Below are 19,400 nucleotides of genomic sequence, written 5' to 3'. Positions count from 1 at the left end.
CTCTGATAAGTCTGCCCACGCCGACTGCTTTCCGTGAAAAAGCCTCTCCAGCTCCTCCCTGTGGAGAAAAGGCAGAAACATTCGTGTCACAAAGAAGCGTCACAAAGAAAATGCCTGAAAGTGCTTTTTTTTTTTTTTTTTTGAACCCGTTCAGGTTTCTGCACCTCTCGGTCTGCTCGCCACGGCGTCTGAGCCGGCAGGCTGGGCGGGATCCCAGCATCCGGGATCCTCATTGATTTTGCCCAGGTTGATGTTCCATTTGTTCCAGTTGGTTTCCTCCACTCTGAGACAACAAGAGGGACACGTTGCTCCAATTACTGTCTGCTGTAGCGGCCGTCAATCGGCTGTCGGAGAAAGCAAATCAGTGAAGAGCACAGCTAGGAGTGAGCGCATCTCCCCTGCTCTGGTAGTTTCAGGTGGCGTGATGCGTCATCTCGGGGTGTCCACAGGCCTCTATCAATGAAGCCTTTTGCAGCACGTCTGACTACACTGTCTGCAAAGCAGCGAACCTGAAACAGCAGCGACGGTCCTCTCCGGGAGCGGCGCAGAGGTTCTTCACCACCCCGCAGCGGAACCGGCGCCTCAGACAGCAGGGCAGCTTCTTCTCCATGTCCAAGATGGTGACGGCCCTCTGAAAGCACCGACAGGCAAGCCGTCAAGCCACAGCTGCCCACGCGTTCCCCTCTCAACCCTCCGCACCTGCAGGTTCCAGATGCTGGTGCTCTCCTTGGCGGTCCTCTCCACGGTCCGGTTCATGAGAGCGATGAGCATGTTGAGCAGGAGGATGTAGGTGAGAATGATGTAGCCGATGAGAAGCACGTAGAACACCTCCTTGTACTTGTAGTTCTCCGTGAACTCCATGTCGCCCATGCCGATGGTGAACTTGAAGAGCTGCAGCGTGGTGTAGGAGATGTTTCTGAAGCTGGGCTTAACGCATTCCGTCCCAGGGTCAAGGGTCTGGAATAAACCCGCCCGACCCCTGGTGGCGTTTCTCACTGGAGGCTCGATGAGCAGGGTGACCACCGCTGGGGCGAGATACAAGCAAATGACAGGCCGTAGTCGTGTTGCACCTCAGCAGGCCCACTTTTCAGATCAATATTACCTCGCGAGTTGCATTTTCTGATCTGTAAATGTTGATTTTATTCACAGAGGGAGACGCACCGGCTGAAAATCCGAAGAGGAAGACGGCGTAGACGAAAAGAAAGCGCATGATGTCACTGAGGATCATCTAAGAAGAAGAAAGAGGGCTTCAGGGGGTCTGCTCGTTCCCGCTGAGCGACCGTGGGGCCCATCGGGGGGGGGGGGGCTACCTTTTGTATCATGACGCTGTAGATGCCCATGTGCAAGTCGCCCCTGGAGAAGTAGAGGATGTTCACCCAGCTGAGAGCCAGACACAGAACCAGGAAGCCCAGATACTCCTGATGCCCGCTCAGGTACAGGCCGGCCGAGACCAGGAAGAGGGTCGCCTGGAAAAAACTACAGCCGGCAGAGCGGCAGCTTGTAAGCCTCGACAAGTTCACGATCGTTACGGAAAGGGTTAAAGATGCTTTCATCATAAAAAACTGTTTTATTCTGTCTCAATGTTCACATTAATGTTTATTTATCAGCTGAAGTCTTTCAAGCACTGTAAAGTTAAACTTCTCCCTGCAGCGGGGACAGCAAAGGCATCGGCCCTTTGTGATGTCATCAAAATGGAGGCGTGTTCGTTAATGCTCCTTTAGAAGTCTCATTTCAGATCACACCAGAAAGATGCTGAGCTTGAGAAATATTGATCGTTAGAGAAGCTAAAAAATATATACTGTATACCGCTAGCACCAGGCTACTTAGACAAAGAGCAAAATTGGGTGCAAATGAATTGTTTTAAAAAGGTGTTTCCTTTTTTAAATCGGGACTGTCCACCAATAGAAAAAATGCACAGACGACGGTACTTACAAAAGGATCTCGTAATAGCCATCGATCAGCAACGTCTGCAGCTTTGGACGTTTCCTCTTTATGTCGATGATCTGGGGGGGGGGGGGGGGGTGTCAGATAAGGTTTTTATTCAGACACAGCCACGGTGGGAAAATACAAGGATGACTGTAACGTACCCCTGTGAAAAAGAAATAACAGTTGGCCACCAACAGAAACACCTGGCCTGAGAGGTAGAGGTAACCCATGACGGAACGCTCGAGGGTAAAGGGAGTCTGCAAGGCAGAGAAGGAAACGACGTCAGCGCTGACACTCGACCCGTTTGTGGCAGGCGGCTCACCTTTTCCTCCTTTTTATTGTAGGCCACAGCGGTGAAGAGGACCAGATACAGAAGGTAGACCAGGAAGCTGGACAGAAACATCCCCCCTGCGAACCTCTTCCACTTGGTCTGCAGCAGCCGGTTCAGCGGCTCTATCTGGAGCATCTCGTGGCGGTTCTGTAAAGAAACAGCAGGAGAGGGGACGTCTGAGGACAGGAGGACGCCGGCGGGCTCGCCGTGCCGGGACTCACCGGGATGTTGCTGCCGTAGACCAGGATCTCCAACACCGAGTTGTCCTCGTATGAGTCCAGAGAGGCCAGGTCGTACAGGGAGCAGGTGACGGGCCCGTAGACCCACTCGGTGAATTTACGGGACAGATGTGTGCTGCTGCTGTCGGAGAATTCCCGTTTTAGGATGTGGGAAAAAAGCTGCAGAAAAAAAGGAGAGGAAAATATGTTTGTGGATTGTTCCATTTTATTCAGGTGGAATATTGTTACAGCTGAAACTGCAAATTTGTCTTGCAGGAGTGAAGACCCCCCCCCCCCCCCCCCCCTTCCCCCAAAAAGTAATATTCTCAGGGGGGGGGCATGGCAGCTTTTTAGCCCTGGGCCCTCATAGCATTTTGATCAGGCTCTTCCTCCGGTCACTCTGCATCATTAACTAGTTCATCTTCTCGTGGTTACCCCGATCTTGCCGGTCTTGGCCGCCATTTTCAGCGGTGTCAGCCCTTTTTTGTTCTCGATGTCCTCCAGATTCGGTTTCGGGTGACATTTGGAAGCGTTCCTCAGGATCCGGTCGTACATGCTGGCAACGAACTCCGTATTGTCTGCAGAGTTGTCGGCCACCACCACCAGGGCGTGCAGCGCCGTGTTGCCGTGGGAGTCTGCCTGCTTGGCGTCCGCTTTCTGGTACTGGTTCTCCATGAGGAAGTCCACCATGTCAGGCTGGTTGGTGCAGGCTGCCAGAGACAGAGGCAGCTCGCCTGAGGGCCATGCAGACAGCGTTGAAGGTTAAAGATCGAATGCTTTGTGCGTGTAAATTATAAATCGACACCAGACTGGGTTGCTTGTCGCATCCTGAGCTAGAAAATGTCACGTTTGCGCTGTAATCCTGTCTGAAATCAGCTTCGAGTCAAACTAAGACCAGAGGTCTGCGACTCATCTCCCCAGTAGATGATCTTTGCGTCTGGAGGTTCACCCCCTTCCCTGCAGCAGGATGGACTCACCAAAATAGAAGCTGGCTCCATCGTGTGGCTGGAAGAACGTTCCACAGGCTTTGGCGTGAACGTCGGCTCCTTTGCTGACCAGCAGCTTGGCGTGGGAGATGCTCCTCCTCTCAGTGGCGATGTGGAGGGCTGTCTGGCCTGCACAGAGAACCGTCTACGTGTCATTGCGTCACCCGTGTTTGAGGACGGATGCATGGCTGCCACCTCTCACGGCATGTCCACCTTTATAGTAGCTGCTGGTGTACTCTGAGTTGATGAAGTCTTGAATGTCCCCCAGCTTCTCTGAAATATCAATCAGGAGCTCCACCGTCTCGTTCTTGCCGTCTTTGAGGTGCAGCAGACCCTTCATCAGTGCCGTTTTGCCGTAGGATTTATCTGCAGCAGCCACACATTCGGAGAATCAGGCGCACGGCGGCTTACCATCTGGTGCTGCTGTTGCATCATGGGTCTAGCACTCACACAGAGAGTCGGAGAGTCTCTTCATGTTCTTCTCCAGGTACCGATGCAGGCCTGCCAGCTTTCGGACGTCCCTGCTGGCCGCTGCGTCAAACAGCCGTTCGATATTAAACTTCTGGACGTCACCTTGAGTCCTGGAAACAACAGATAACCCAGCAGCAGTAACACTGTAAAAAACAGCACATTAATGAATGCGTGAAGTAGTGAAGATATTTTATAGGGTATTTAGCAGCTTGTGAAGTTGCTATTAACATTACTTAATACAATAACAAGCATTAACTAACAGTAATATAATTATAATCATTTCACGGTTATTATTGTATTAACTGAATATTTATTTGCGGTAATGAAGGTTCAGCATTAAGCACCTTTATAAGACAGATCCAGGATATAATGAGCATTAAAGAAGGTAGAGATAATTTTATCTGTGCATGGGAAAGACTCACGTGTCAAAATTAAGGTTATATCTAATTTGAGGTTTGGTCTCTTCCATTTTCTCTTGAATATCGGTGTCCATGACGGTGATGGGGGAGTCCTCGCCAAAGCTCTTGGAAATCAGCGCCGCCCTCTCCGCATCGTTCCTCCTCTGTCTGTCCTCGTCCGTCCTGTCGTCCGCCTCCAGCGTGAAACCGAACATCTCCGACTTTTTCATCTCGGCCTCCAGTAGTCTGCAGAGACATGCAGCAATATTTGACGATTAAAAGGTTTGTTTCAATGATTTCTAAGTGTAGAAACCTTCCCTGTCTTTGTACTGGTGCTTTCCAGTGCACTTAGAATGATTAACGGGGGGGGGGGGGGGGGGGGAACAGGAGTAGAACAAAAATGCATTTCTATCATATAAAATACTTTTCATAAAAACCCCTAATAATGTGAGACATTTGCTTATTTCGGTTGCATCTGAAACACGTTCGTCACGGGGAGTCACCTCTCTGGCCTTCAGCGGAACAGACATGTTTTCAGGCATGTGATGTCTCTGCCTCAGCCACCAACAAAGGAACATATTTAGAGGAAGTTTTCCATGTCAGGAGGAACAAGCAGTGCCCACATCGTCCATTTCTTTGTAGAATGGCGGAATTACTTATACTTTTAGACCGACACAGAGCAAAATGTATCCGATCCCAGTGAAAAAGCATTTTGAAGGAAGGAAAGAAGATCTCTGGAGCAACAACGGGAACCTAATCTTTGGTGTATTTCTGTTCCTTTTTTTTTTCCAGCCATGAAATGAGGAATTAGTGACTCATAACTGTGTGAGACTGCTTCTGCATGACGAGAGGAATACACAACCCGGCAGGACAAAATGTATCGAAAACCAGAAAAGTGCGCACATTTTGTTGTCATAAAACATTTTTCACAATGCAAAAAACAAAACAAAATGTTAATGCAATTATTTAATCGTAGCACGTCTGAGTGAATTAATTGCTTTTTGTGGACCAGATAAGAAATACAGCATCTTAAAATCTCTTTGTTGTTTAAGTGTTTTGAGTCTCTGCTGTAATATTTATGCACATATTGATTCATGAACTGTTTTTTTGAATAGAAAACTGCAGTAAAAAATCACGAGACAGCGTCAGTGTGAGAAGAAAAGCCCATTCGCCTTTCTCACGTTGTTGTTTTTCACGTCCTCATTAAAGGTCACAAAATAAGAAACAAAATATACAACACGTCACAAAATCATGCCTTTAGAATAAAACATTATTTTCCTCCCATTACATTGATTGATGTTCTTCAGTAACAAAAGGCAATATATTGATCTGAAATAAAAAACCCATTACATACAGTTTCACTCACCAGGAAGCAGATTTCCTTTTCCAGATTGTTCTTATAAATAAAAATCCGATCTTCAGAAACCAAACAGCAGTAACCAGCAGGATGTCCTGCAGACAGTTCTCACTGTGTCCTCGCCATGAGATGCTGCTTCACACAAGCAGCATCAAGCCAGCGCGAGATAAAGTGACACGCCCTGGAGAATATCAGAGCCCATTACTGGAAGCCTGAGCGCTTAAAGCGATGCTGTATTGACCATCTCTACTCAGGCCAAGGAAAGCGAGACGTGTGGACAAGGACGGGCAAAACGAACAATGTTCAGAGCGAGGAGCCACAGAGCCGCTTCAATTTATCCTTCCTTCAATATTTCCTTCTTCTAATTATTCATAACATTTAAAAATGAGGTTCTCTGTGTCTGTCTGGAAAATATGTTTCATAAATGAACATCTTACCCTTCAGCTTGTGAATTATTTATCGTTTAAGTCGCCTTCGTTCCAGCGATCACATTTCCTGACATGCTTCCTGTAAGCCGTATCTTCCCCTTCTTCAGTTTGACCACATGTGTGTGTGTGTGCGCTCGTGGCACAGCTGTGTTCCTGCCATTGACTTGTGGTTACAGAGCTGCTGCCTGCTTCCTCCACCCGTTCCAGCCTGGCTGCACACGATCCTTCACCTCCTTTCCACATTCTCTCCATCACTCTGCACCGTTGACCCGAGGTACCTGAAGTCCTCCACCTTGTTTAGATCTATTCCTTACCTCACTGTCCCCCCTGGGACCTTCTCATTTACACACATTTACTCTGTTTTACTCCTGCTCACCTCCTCTTCTCGAAATTCTCCTCCACCTGCTCCCTGCTCTCAGTGCAGATCACAATGTCATCTGCAAACATCCTATTCCAAGGAGCTTCCTGTCTCATCTCATCTGTTAGTCTATCCATCACCATGGCAAACAAAAAGAGGCTCAGAGCTGATCCCTGGTGCACTCCCAGCTCGACTCTAAACTCACATTGATGAAAAGAATCCAGATCTGTGACAGATAATGAGCATTGATTTATTTGTACCTTGATCTTATTGCATCGGGTGATCCAGAACAATAAAGAAAAGTCTTTGCTCGATTATAATGAATGATTGGCAGCACAAATGTCAACTGCCTTTTGCACAGTAACAATTGTATTTCCATATAATAACATTCGTTAATTCCACTTAGTTATTATACAAAAAAGATGGAGATGTCAGCAGCATCGCAGCTAGAAATATTCCATCTGAAATGCTTGTTTCGATCGACCCTCATCTGATGTTAAAATCTATATTTCACACACACAACTTATTTTATTGTCTTGAGAAGCAACGGCAGGCGGATCAGATAAAAACCCGCCAGCAGAGGAGACGCTGATAAACACTTAAAGCTAAATTAACATAAATAACGACAACAATTAAGGACATTTTACGCCCTCGGTGAGCAGCAGGAATTCCGAACGGAAGATTACGAATGGTGCAAAGTGGCACGAAGCTCCCCTCCTCATTGCTCGTGTCGGTTTCAAACCCAGCGTCTCCGTTGTGCAAGCATCAAAGGTCGTGAGGCAGATGTGGTCAGGAGATGCTGCAGGAGGAAGACTGATGTTTCCTGCCGCTGTGAACTCTTAGCGATGAGGTCGCTGTCGGCGGATAATATTCTCTCCCGTCATGTCTAATGAGAATATTTGCCATTGGCAGCTCCAGGAAAAAGCTATCACTGTAAGCCCGAATCAATGATGGTGATTCTAAAACTGCTGGAATGGTTCTTGTTAATGGTGTGACAATAATAAGCTGCAAAACACGAGATGGAGACAGAATTCCCTCTCCATTACCACAAGCTGTTCAGTCATACCGAAATGGAATGCTTTAATGGGGATTAGTAGCTCCGGTCTGTACATTTCACCTTGTCGATCAATCTTTTTGGTGAATATGCTTCACAGGATGCACTTTTAATCTTTACTCAGGCTAAAAATAACATTCTGCTGAGATGAAAACATGATTCCAATTCAACGCAGGTCACTGAGGGCCATGGCGACGCCGACGGCCGAATCGGCATCTTGCCCGTATTCGACCGCGAATGGAAACGCCTTCTCCACTTCCTGCCTGAGGACCTCGTTGCGGACGACGGCGCTTCCGCTGCTCACAATCCTGCGGACCCCCGCCTGCCGCAGACGCTCCGCGGGCATCATGGAGGTGAGGTTGTCCAGGACTCCGTGGCACAGCGCTCTGGTCACGTGACCCAGAGAAAGATTGGCGGCGGAGATGTTGGCGACTCGACCCAGACAGAGAGGGTCGTGTCTCTCTCCCAGGAGGGTAGGACTCACCCTGAGGTCGCTCGACTCCTGACCCAGACCACAGTGAATCAATTTCTCATACAAGCATGTCTCACTGAGCTCCGTGCCTGTCAGAGACGAGGACGAGTGGATCAATATTTGGATTAAACACATTTGATCATTGTGATCAGTCCTGCAGTAGAGGTTCATACCGAGCTCCTTCAACCAGGCGGCGAGCATCTCCACAAAAGCGGCCAGCACATTCCCTCCGTTGAGTGAAGCCGCCACCGCCAAGTAGGAGTCTTTGAAATAGGGGACGTAGGAGACGGAGGAGGGAGGAGGAGGAGGATGATCCGGAGGTTTGAAGTCAGCCGGCATGGCGAAGGTCAACTGAGCAGAGGTGCTGATGTTAAGAACTACGGATACAAACAGTCGTTACGACTCATGAAACACCAGCACAGACCGGGACATGCAAGAGGAGGCAGGATCACACTTGATGCACATTTTGGGGTTTTTTTTACACTTATTTTGTCTGTAGATGAGACGATTGGGGCGGCTCGGTGGCGCAGTGGTAAGCACTGTTGCCTCACAGCGAGATGGTCGCAGGTTCGTCTCCGGCTTGTGGCCATTCTGTGAGGAGTTTGCATGTTCTCCCCGTGTCTGCGTGGGTTCTCGCCGGGTTCTCCGGCTTCCTCCCGCCACCAAAAACATGCAGCCTAGGCTGATTGGTGACACTGAATTGCCCGTAGGTGTGAGTGTGTGTGTGGCTGGTTGTCTGTCTCTGTGTTGCCCTGCGATGAACTGGCGGCTTGTCCGGGGTGTCCCCTGCCTCTCGCCCATTGACTGCTGGGATTGGCTCCAGCTTGGCCCGCGACCCGATAACGGAATAAGCGGTTAGAAAATGAAATGAAATGAAATGAAATGAAATGAAATGAGACGATTGAGGTCGTCTCCTCCACTAGAAGAAATATGGAGGGGATGGAGGGAAACGGAAGACAGTACCACAGCGCAGCATTATCAGAAGACATCTAATGGACACCAAAGACATTACGGTCGGACTGTACTGCATTCTTTCAACATAAGTGCGCGCATCAAGTGTTACCCCGAGCCTCAGAGAGGCGAGTGGACTTCCTGTTTCACCTGCGTCCGTCCTTGCCCGCATGCAGGAGTAGACGGAGCACTGAAAGTCTCCCAGGGCAGCCCCTACGGGAGTACCGGCAGGGACGCCGTGCCAGTCAGACCACGTCTGTCCCGCCAAGTCGCCTGACAGGACGCACCGAGGAAGCAAGTGCAAAGGGAAGCCGGCCTCCTTCAGACTGCAGCATGCAGAGTGAATCGTTATGTTGGTTACGCACAGCGGCACAGTGTTGTGCCGTGTTACAGATTCATGGATTTTGCACACGGGCGAGAGGTGCTATTAAAACAGGAAGCTCTGAACCTACATCTCCGTATTCCACTGGTTGCTGGAAGTGTTGAAGAAGCCCCAACTGGCTGCATTCTGAGGCGTCATCGCACACCAATCCAAGCCACACAGCATGGACACCACATAGTCCTGGATGGTGCCGGCGACTGTGAAGTCCACAAGGAACCCGGGCCTGCAGAGAAGCCACACACCCTCGGGGTTTCAAGTGAAGTGTGCTCGGCGTGCAGCTTTTAAAACCTGTGTGCTCACCTGTGTCTCGTGTACCAAAGGATTGTAGCACATCCAAACCCCGTGGCCACATTGAGATGCGACTCTGGCTTCGGAAGAGACAACAGAAAGTCGCTGCTGCATCGGCCGTCCTGCCAGGTGATCAGCTGGCTGGCACCTCTGGGTGTGAAGGAGTCCCCGTTTGACCAATCACAACCTGCGAGAGGCAAAATAAATCAAAACAGAACATGTTCATAGCAAGTTTTCATTTCAACCAGCAGAGGGCAAGCCGGTGACAGAAAAGGAACAACAATGAGTGTTTGAGTTTGAGTCTGGATAAACATTATAGGACTAATGATAAAAAAGTTAAACTGGACTCTAGAGACAGAACAGACTGATAACAGTCGTAAATTATTTTATCTAGAAGAATTACACTCAGCACATTAATTTACAATTGATAATAAACACATTATCTATCTATCACAGTGCGCATGCGTCATCTTACCGGCCCTTCCTCTCCAGAATAAAACGCCGTGCATCTGTCCGGACAGCCCGATGCTGCCGACATGCTGCAGTTTGTCTCTGGGCAACGAGCCGACACACCGATTCAAGGTGTCGATGATCCGGCCAGTGTGCTGCTCTTTAGCCTGCGTGGAAACGTCGACAGGGTTCACCGAAACTAGTTTCACAGGATTTGAGTAAAGTCGTACTCGCCTTTATCCCGGTACTGTCGATTATATCGGACGTAGTTGGCGCAGTTTGGCTCGCAATCACCGATCTGGAGCCAGTTTCTAACAAAGCGGCTTTGACCGAGGTGGTGCCAACATCTATGCCCAGGATATAGGAAGACATGACACTTTAAGACAGACCTGAACTACACCACAGTTTTGGACCGCACAAGAACGTCATTTCAGGGACATTGTGGTTGCCTGAAATAACGTCGGAAATTTGTAAACTTTCAATGCGAATACGTCGTAATAACTAGCAATAATTGGCGTTATTATGCTAAAGAAAAACTGCCCAGCCTTTAAAAATGTTGTTTCTTATTTGTAGCATGACATTTGAAAATAATATCCTGTATCTTGATACAGGATCAGCATACATGTCACCAAGGCGGAGCGAGTTTAAAATATCCTGCTCTTTTTCTGTTCCTGTAACGCACCACTTCGTCGTCCGTTTTCGGCCGCTGTCCCCAGAATGCATTGCGAAAAACATGGCCGATCTTCATTAAGCAGTGTCATATAGACGAGAATGAATGTGCTATTCCTGCACCGTATAAACTGATACTGCCTTTTTTTAAGTCTTGTTTTTGTGTCTGAAAAGTTGCTTACTCAGATTATGTTTTTTTAGCCTCGCCGCGAGACGCCGACGAGTCCCTGCGTTTATTTCCGGTGAGTATCAAATATGCGTTAGTGCTAGCATGAACCTTGAGGCGCTAGCTAGTAATGTTAGCTGCTGTGTCCTTTCTTGTGGTGATGAACTTATATCGAGGTAATAAAATGCATCCTGAAGTTTATGTGGGCGTGTGTTTTAGGTAACGTGAGCCGTTGGAAAGAGATCCATCTGCTTTTGCTATTGACTGTGTTTTATGTGTAACTTGGGTTAGGCATTAAATGTTGCTAACTTGCTAAATGTTGGCTCAAATACTTGCCTTGTGCTCAGAAAACTCTTCCTATTGCCACTCAAATCAGGGGGCTTCGATGTATTGAAACCTGGCGTTTTTAAATTATTTTATGTATCATAATGTGTGAGGGCTGTGCTTAAACCTTAAACCTCTACTGACTTGAGGTCAGTAGAGGAAGAATTCCCGAAGAATTAGCATTTCCAATGTTAAGTTGAAGTAACAATTACTTCTACTTAATAAAAAACACACATAACATTTTAGAATATGTTCTAAATGCAAGTAAATACATGTTTATCAGTGACCTGTCAGTTGCGTGATATGTATATTTATTATATTAGTACTGTAGGGAAATTGAATTTAGCTGTCTTTCATTTATCTAGTTGAGATTTCATTGTCAGTATTTAAAGTTGGACTGTACAGCATGTCATAAGCTAATGGATTTTGTGCATTAGTACTATGGTGCGTGATCAAGGTGTCCATCTCTCTTGGTACAGCAGCACCTACCTGATCCAGCCAACCAGAGGCGAGATGGCGGGAGTCATAGCCAAGCGAGAGGGACCGCAGTTCATCAGTGAAGTGGCCGTTCGGGGCAACGCTGCGGTGCTGGACTACTGCCGCACCTCCGTGTCTGCTCTGTCCGGAGCGACGGCTGGCATCCTGGGGCTGACTGGACTGAACGGCTTTATTTTTTACTTCCTGTCTGCATTTCTCCTGTCCCTGTTGCTCATTCTCAAGGCCGGACGGAGATGGAAGAAATTCTTTAAATCACGGCGGTTGCTCTTCACTGGAGGCCTTATTGGAGGTCTTTTCACTTACATCCTGTTCTGGACTTTTCTCTATGGGATGGTGCATGTGTACTAGAATTATTTCCAAACGATAACCCTGAAGTAATCTCACCAACATAAACTAATTTTATCGTCTGTCCTGCTGTTTTCTAGATGAGCAATTGGTGGAAGGCTAGATTTTTCCATTATAGACGGTTGATTAAAGAGAGGACTCAATTAGAGCCGATAGAATGAAATCCCCTTAGTCCTCATGCACCACACTCACCAGTGACTTATTTCATCCGTAACAATCACCTGCCCCGGGACAAGGGCAGGTGCGATAATGTAGGTTGTGTAACGCGGGTCAAAATAGATTTCAGCCACACAAATTGTACACGTATTACATTTCATGTACTGTGTTTAGATTAGTCTGATATCCGATTGAAATAAATACCTCTGTAAAACCATTGTAGACATTATTAATCAGCTCATCTGAGGCAGTGTCTTTTCACATCGTAGAACCAACATGACGATTTCAAACAACCATCAAAGAGAATCGGGGAGCACAAACGGGGGAGGGACCTCACATAAACATCTTGCACCATTCGTTAAATGGTGCAGAACATCACAGCTGCTTCCTGCAGCTTCATAACTATATTCAAGTGTGAGTAAGTTCGTTGTACCCTTTGTGGACAGTACAAATATCACAACCAACTCCGCCGACACCCTAAAATACTTAGTTCATAATACATCCAAATGAAATGCATTAAGACCGTTCACACAATTTCTTCCGAGTTGAATCTGCACTTGCAGGGTCATACTCGAAACGACGACAAACTACGACGATAATCGGCAGGAAATAGCCTTGCATTTTTAAAATACATCTGCAATGTTAACTTCATCTGATTCATACCTACAGTTGAGGTCCAAGATCAAAATTGAAGGGGGCTCTGATGGCTCGTGTCTAACTTCTCATCTCGTCTTTTTCCCCCCTGTGATTAAATAAAAAGGCCCATAAAGCTGCAATGTTTTAGTCACAAGAGCCAAATGAAACAGAACTGTAAAACAGTTGGTAATCCATTTAAAGTCTTTCATGAAGAATTGTGTGTCACTCTGAAAATTGAACAAATAATCACAGTACTTTTATACAATTATGTAATGTTACCCAACACATCTCGTCTCTGGATTCCACCTTTCTGTCCACTTCTATATTGAGTCCTGGCCCGCTTCGTGTGGAAGACAAACAATTCTTTGGACCAACATGTCTTCAACCAGGGCAGGTATGCCAGTAGGTCAGAAGCGGACATCAGGCTAAACGACCATTTATCTTGCTCTTGCTGCAAACTCAATTTTGCAAAGAGAAAGTGATGTGATGCCTCGGCTCTGCACCATGAGGAGGGAGAACGGCGGCGTATCGCTGTCCTGTGTTACGTGGAATGGTTGGGCCGCGGCTGTCTGCAGCGGTAGGAGACCCCGTCGTAGGTTCTATATCCTCGGCCGTTGTGGAGGAGTTTGCGGCCTCTCTCTCTGCAGCCGATTTCTTGGATCTCCTTTCCCTGTGTCCGTCTTTCCCGTCCTTTGGTTTGTTTCGGTCTCTCCTGTTACGTATAGTGCCGAGAGAAATATCAGTGAATGTGATGGAAAAATTAATAATAAGAATACAAATTGAGATTACAACAGTGAATACATACTTGAAGCTGATGATTTCAAACTTCTTCTCTCTGTAGAAAGAGCTTGTGTTCATCATGTACAGGAGTATCATATCACACGCAAAGGCCCCCTACAAAAAATAAATAATGTCAGCTGGAGGCTCGCATGGTGCACGGAGCTGCTATTTTTGTTCCTGGCAATCATCCATTTCCCTGTAGTGCCCCCAATATGAGATCGTCTCAGTAACAACAACCCTTATATTTGACTAAATTACTCACGATGCCCAGCAAAGCAACGCCCGACCCGATGGCAATTATTGTGGGAACAATATTGAATTTTCCAGCCTGTAAAACAATAGCAGACATTTCATACAAGTCTATTACTGAAGTGTTGCACTTCATTTAGGGGAAAGCAAACTGCTTGTACCTGGCCGTTGATCATTATATCAAAGCGAATCCCGTATACTTTGTACAAAGTGCGATATGTTTCACCATTTTGATCCTTGTAATACCTCGCGTATCTGTAAGGAGCAAATTCAGCTGAGTTGAGGCGCCGTAGAATGAAATGAATGAGGCTATAGGCAGAGAGAACAGGCGGTGGACTCCAGAGAGAGGACATACCTGAAGTTGTACCCTGATGTGACCGAGTTGTTCAAGTTCATGTCCAAACGAGTAAAGCTGTACTCTGGATTACACTGTGACGAGTCTTTATCCAGATTACAGTTCCACTCGATGAGTATTCCCACAGACCCTCCCTGATGGGCAAAGACATTCTGTTAATATTAGTTTAGCAGTTCCACTGACACACATTTGTTTTACTTTAAATCCTAAAATCTATTTCATGTCTTACACCCAACACACGCCAGACTGAAGTTGGGTGCAGCTCCTTTGGGAAACATGTGTTGTAACAATTGTGTATATGTAGATTGAATGATATTTATCTTCATTTTAATTAACTTAAATATAAAAGAAGGATTTGGCATTTTAAATAACAGCGAGACTGTAATCTATCGGATAATGATTGTTGAAAATACTACCAAAGAATGAGTTTTAATTCTCCACATCAGGTGGCGTCATTTCCATTTAATTCATTCATTCATCTTCCTAACCACCTTGTCTGTTACCAGGTTATCAGCCTATCCCAGCAGTCTATGGGGGAGAGGCAGGGTACACCCTGGACAAGCCGCCAGTTCATCGCAATGCCACACACAGTGAGACAATCATTCACACACACACACACAGTTGATCTTTATATCAGCATCCAAAGTCTGAATTATTATAGCTTGATATTGTAGTTATATATTTCTTATTACTACTTCAATAGGAGTGGGGCCTTATTTCAAGGCAGAGAGAGTGAGACTGTTCATTGAACAGAAAAAGGTTTGAAAAAGAGTCTTTGAAAGACTAAGACGGCTGTCATTTAAGTTGGCTGACGACAACAATGGTAGCCTAGAAGAAGTAATCTGAGTAAGCAGCAGCAGGGCTGCCCCGATAGCTAGCTAGCCAGACCTCGCAGCATTGGAAACAGAGCGTAAACGAGCTCAAGGCCGAATCACCGGCCGGCTCAGGCAGAGGGTCTGAGCAGAAGATGGATGGTAACACAGCTGGAGTCTGCCTTGGGAACAAAGGGCCTGGCAAAAGAAGGATGGGTGCACCTTCCATCGCTTCATATTACATTAATGGTGGGCAGCCTCCAGCATGACCCCTTCCATTCTTGACCCAGGCTGGCACATAGAAGAGTGCGATTGGACCCAAGGATGAGTCATTACCCAGAGCCAGGGCAGCATGGGGCTGGGACACTGACAGGAAGACAGTAAATCCAGAACAAACCTACAATCCAGAAGCACCTCCCCTCAAACCCCTCCGCTTTATAGTAAAACAATGTTCGAACATTCTCCAGTACCAAATACTCAAAGGTTTTTGTCAGCTAGTTTCAATACCAAATTGTATTTTATTTTTGCCACCAAATTGTACGTTCACTGTTTAGTCCAATTGGATCAAATGACAGCCTCCTCCCATTAGACACCTGATCTTACCATAAAGTCAATCAAATGGCTTTGATCTCACGCCATGTTTCTGTTGGTGGATGTGAAAGGGAAGAGGAAGAGAGAGACAAAAGGAGGACAGGAGTATCAAATGTTGCCTGCAGAAGCTCAACTGGGGAGGAGGAGGAAGCCAGTTTATCCTCTTCCAGTCCCAGAACAGATTCCCACCCCCATCATATAAGGCAATGCTTAAGTTGTCATTATCCTGCACACAACTGTCACGCATCAACAGTTGGTTTTTTGTGTGTTTAACTATTAGTGCAAGCAGAATCACAAGCAAAAAATAAATAAAAAATGGAGTCACAACAGTGATGGTCTGAAATCACCCACGTTGTACCTTAACAGCCATTTCCTGGAAGTCGCTCCCAGTCCACCTGACAAGCTCCCCAAGGCGAAAAATTGGGCAGTACAGATCATTCTCTCTGTCGTAGGAGCATCTCTTCAGGTAGCTGTCGTCAGAGGTCTCAAGGACGTTGGACCTACAGAAGACGTGTAACTCTTTTAATATTTGATCATTCAAAGAATCACTAATCCCCATAAATAACAATAATAATCCCCCCCCCCCCCCGATAGACAGAAATAGGTTGGAGAGACCTGCCTCTGCCAACTAAGCATCACACATATCTGTCAACGTCCGACAGCTTTGACCTTCCAAGTTTTCTTTTAGACACCGGTAAGCTTTTTTTTTTTTTTTTGCCTGTATCGATGGATAGTGGTGAAGAATGTCCACAACTTCTGATTGACCCTAAGATGAGCCAAATATTTAGAACTTCTAAACATTGACCGAGTACACTTTGCTGTAATTGTGTCCTCATTACATCACCAAACGTCAGCACAGGGTGCGTCTCAAGTCAAGTTTTATTTGCGAGGCGTTAAATCGCAAAAGAAAAGCTATGCCACACTCTCCAAGAGCAGCAGCTCTAAACCACATCCAATTCTGTTACGAGCCAGTCTTCATTAAGGGTATGAAAATCAAGAAGTGTCTGGGGTCACCGGAGAGATGGCCCCCCCGTAATGAGAATCGGAGCCTGATGGAATAATTAGCCATGGTTTTCAGCATCTCTGCTTTCTTGCAGGTTTTGAACAGACAACAGCGGAGAAGGCAGCCGGAGCCGGACGCCTCTCTGGGCTAGCCCCATCTGATCCGACACCTGTCCGGTGTCAAGGACATCTCGGATGACGGCCTCGCTGTCTCACTGAGCGCAATGCACGGACTGGTATAAATAGAAAGCTCTCTGCACCCTAAAGGTATTCCAAGCAGCCACTGGAACACATATACGACCCCCCCCCCCCCCCAGCTCACTCTGTGATCTATGTCGTGATGGCTTTAAACCGTAAGCACTTCAGAAATCAGCGCCACTTAACGGCCACTCACTTGGAGAATTCAAACTTTGGAAACCTGATGAAATTCTTGATGTAGATGGTGAAGTTTTCGGCTTCACTCAGCGAGGGCTCTCTGGGAACGGAGGAGACGGGGGGGGGAGTCGTGTGAGAGTAAAATAAAACAGGCGGCGCTAACGGGGTGTGCTGGTAATAAATAGAGCCTGTGAAATATCTGAGTCAGAGTGAGGGATCAGAGTAAGTGTTTGAGTAGCAGCACAGTTTGGACAATCTCCAAACGCTCCACAGAGAGGAAGAAGGGGGGGGGGGGGGGGGGGTCTCACGTGGGCCTCTTGTTGTACTCGACAGGACACCAGGCATGAATCTCACAGGTCCCAGTGCTGTCTAAACACACGCCGGTCTTGATTCCTGATGGAGGAAGCAAAGGGTCTCTAGTGCTTTGGCTGAATTGTTTGTTGATTTCTAATTAAAATGTTTGCACGAGTGCGATGACCGATCCTCACCATGACCAGCTGTTACGCTCGCCCCCTCCACGCAGTCGTCATCACTTTGGCATCGCCCATTTGGCACCTTGAAACTCTGAAAGGGGGAAAAAAGAAAAAAACGTCTGGATATGAAAACGTACTTTTACGTGGACGTGGTCCTCGGTCACATTAATGTTACGCTACAGGATGAGAAAAGCGTTCCTCACTCACCTCAGCACAGAATCCCAGCCTCTGATTGGGGGTTTCAATGTAATTTGTCACAATGAAGAACACCTGCTCGCCCTACAAAATAAAATGACATCCAGACAGTGTGATCGATTAGCAAAATGTTAAACAAGTTGCACTTTCAAGAAGTTCAATGGTGTTAAATCTCCTGAGACAGAGCCTAATGATAAATTCCTCCTGACAGGAATGTAATTGGCAATAATTGGGGACTGCTCTCCACCGTAATCAACAAACAGACAGACAGATGAGATTCTATACCAGCTATTTCACTTGTCTTCCTATAATCCATTCATACAGGTATGAATATAATATCTTATTTTATCTCATGCTTATTATTTCTGTATTTCTGAGGTTCTCTTCAAGGTTTCTGCCTGTTAAAGGGAAGTTTAAAAATGAGTTGAATTTAATTAAGGATATTCCACAATAGATTTTCCTTTCCATCTCATGCTTTGTGGCTTTTATTAACAGTATAAGAGACCTCCACAGAGGCAGAACTTTCTCTGGCATTTTTATTTTACAAGACAAATGTATATCAGGCAGGCAGGTAGGTAGGTAGGTAGGTAGGAATTACATGTGGAGGTATGACGTAATCCTCAGCGCTCCACAGGTGAAGCCCACTCTCTGAGCTGTTGGTCAGTGTCACACCTTTGAGCTTGGTGATGACCGAGGTCTGGATGGCCTCTTCTCTCTCCTGGTATCCTTTCTTCGCCACAAATACCCACCTGAAACATCCGTCCAGCTGTCAGACTTCATCATAGCCTCACTATAAATAAGTTTAGCAGATCAAAGTATCATTAGTTTGCGCCTTTTACACCAACACGGTCTTTGTGACCGTGCGCTGAGGGTTGACAGCCCTCGCATTATAACTGTCATTACATGTGTTCACTCGCATGTGTCAGATGAAAGGAATCATGTTGATATGTAAATGTGTGCTTGACTGCATCACGATGCCGCTCCACAGGGACAATGCTGAACTATCTGGGAATGATCTACGACCCGAAAAGCACTCGGAAAGCGCAGACCTCCATAAAGCCACCAAATGGATCATCTTACAGTTTGAAATAACTTTCTCAAACATTTGCAAAGGCCCCACCAGATCCTGCACCCTCAGCTTGCTGTCCCAGTCATCTGGTGCTGTTTGCCAATTCCTCTCACCATACAGCTGTTACGTGACGTCACATTGAGGACCTGGACAGGTGAGCTGACTGACACAACCCCCGGGAAACAACCACTTCTTTTTTAAACGGGAAGGCTCTGCATCACATTAACAATAGTAACGAAGTCAACGCGTCGACAAGCGCAACTATTTTTAAACCGTGAATCACTTTCTAAAAAACTTTGCTTACTTTTATTCCGTGCTGAAAATGGGAGAGGTCGCAGTGCAACTCACCCGATGATGTATCCCAGCACGGCCAGCTGATAGAGGCGAAATAATATTCCGATTTTCCTGTTTTCGGCAATGACATATTTCTCCGTCTTGTAGTTTAAGAGAGAGAAGAAGAAACCCCCCCAGCCTGCCATTCCTCCTGCTGCAATCGAGTGACACAACAGGTCTCAGACTCCAGCTGATATAGGACTGCTGCATTTGGTGCGGGGGGGGGGGGGGGGGGTCCCGGTGGATTTGCTTCACTCTCCACCAGTAAAAAACAACGCCGGTGACCCGCGTCCGGGCGAGGG

The 19,400-nt window shown here is 46.8% G+C and overlaps 3 protein-coding genes across 3 annotated transcripts; all 3 read right to left on the bottom strand.

Annotated features, from left to right (window-relative positions):
* Positions 1 to 2: 2 nt before the first annotated feature.
* On the bottom strand, positions 3 to 4,563 carry trpv1 (transient receptor potential cation channel, subfamily V, member 1; the record flags this gene model as incomplete). Its single annotated transcript, XM_068744386.1, has 15 exons — positions 4,355 to 4,563; positions 3,912 to 4,075; positions 3,675 to 3,827; positions 3,453 to 3,590; positions 2,911 to 3,209; positions 2,479 to 2,655; positions 2,249 to 2,404; positions 2,088 to 2,183; positions 1,933 to 2,003; positions 1,311 to 1,476; positions 1,162 to 1,228; positions 700 to 1,025; positions 510 to 631; positions 165 to 283; positions 3 to 58 (listed from the first exon to the last, which is right to left on the bottom strand). Coding segments are annotated over exons 1-15 (2,316 nt in total), but the record flags the coding sequence as incomplete, so codon positions are not given.
* A 2,999-nt stretch (positions 4,564 to 7,562) lies between these two features.
* shpk (sedoheptulokinase) lies at positions 7,563 to 10,442 on the bottom strand. The gene is made up of 7 exons (XM_068744939.1): positions 10,305 to 10,442; positions 10,096 to 10,237; positions 9,633 to 9,807; positions 9,403 to 9,555; positions 9,101 to 9,276; positions 8,173 to 8,376; positions 7,563 to 8,088 (listed from the first exon to the last, which is right to left on the bottom strand). Exons 1-7 carry the CDS (start codon positions 10,440 to 10,442, stop codon positions 7,694 to 7,696), a joined length of 1,383 nt encoding a protein of 460 aa, XP_068601040.1. The 3' UTR covers positions 7,563 to 7,693.
* Positions 10,443 to 12,078: 1,636 nt separating this feature from the next.
* On the bottom strand, positions 12,079 to 19,244 carry p2rx5 (purinergic receptor P2X, ligand-gated ion channel, 5). Its single transcript, XM_068744185.1, has 12 exons — positions 19,114 to 19,244; positions 18,295 to 18,445; positions 17,709 to 17,780; positions 17,517 to 17,592; positions 17,337 to 17,421; positions 17,048 to 17,128; positions 16,010 to 16,151; positions 14,249 to 14,382; positions 14,055 to 14,148; positions 13,907 to 13,972; positions 13,670 to 13,758; positions 12,079 to 13,576 (listed from the first exon to the last, which is right to left on the bottom strand). The coding sequence occupies exons 1-12, from the start codon at positions 19,242 to 19,244 to the stop codon at positions 13,324 to 13,326; spliced, it is 1,374 nt and encodes a 457-aa protein (XP_068600286.1). The 3' UTR covers positions 12,079 to 13,323.
* Positions 19,245 to 19,400: the final 156 nt, after the last annotated feature.

The sequence above is a fragment of the Brachionichthys hirsutus genome, chromosome 10 (assembly GCF_040956055.1).
Source record: "Brachionichthys hirsutus isolate HB-005 chromosome 10, CSIRO-AGI_Bhir_v1, whole genome shotgun sequence".
NCBI lineage: Eukaryota > Metazoa > Chordata > Actinopteri > Lophiiformes > Brachionichthyidae > Brachionichthys > Brachionichthys hirsutus.
This window is presented reverse-complemented; position numbering and strand designations above follow the sequence as displayed.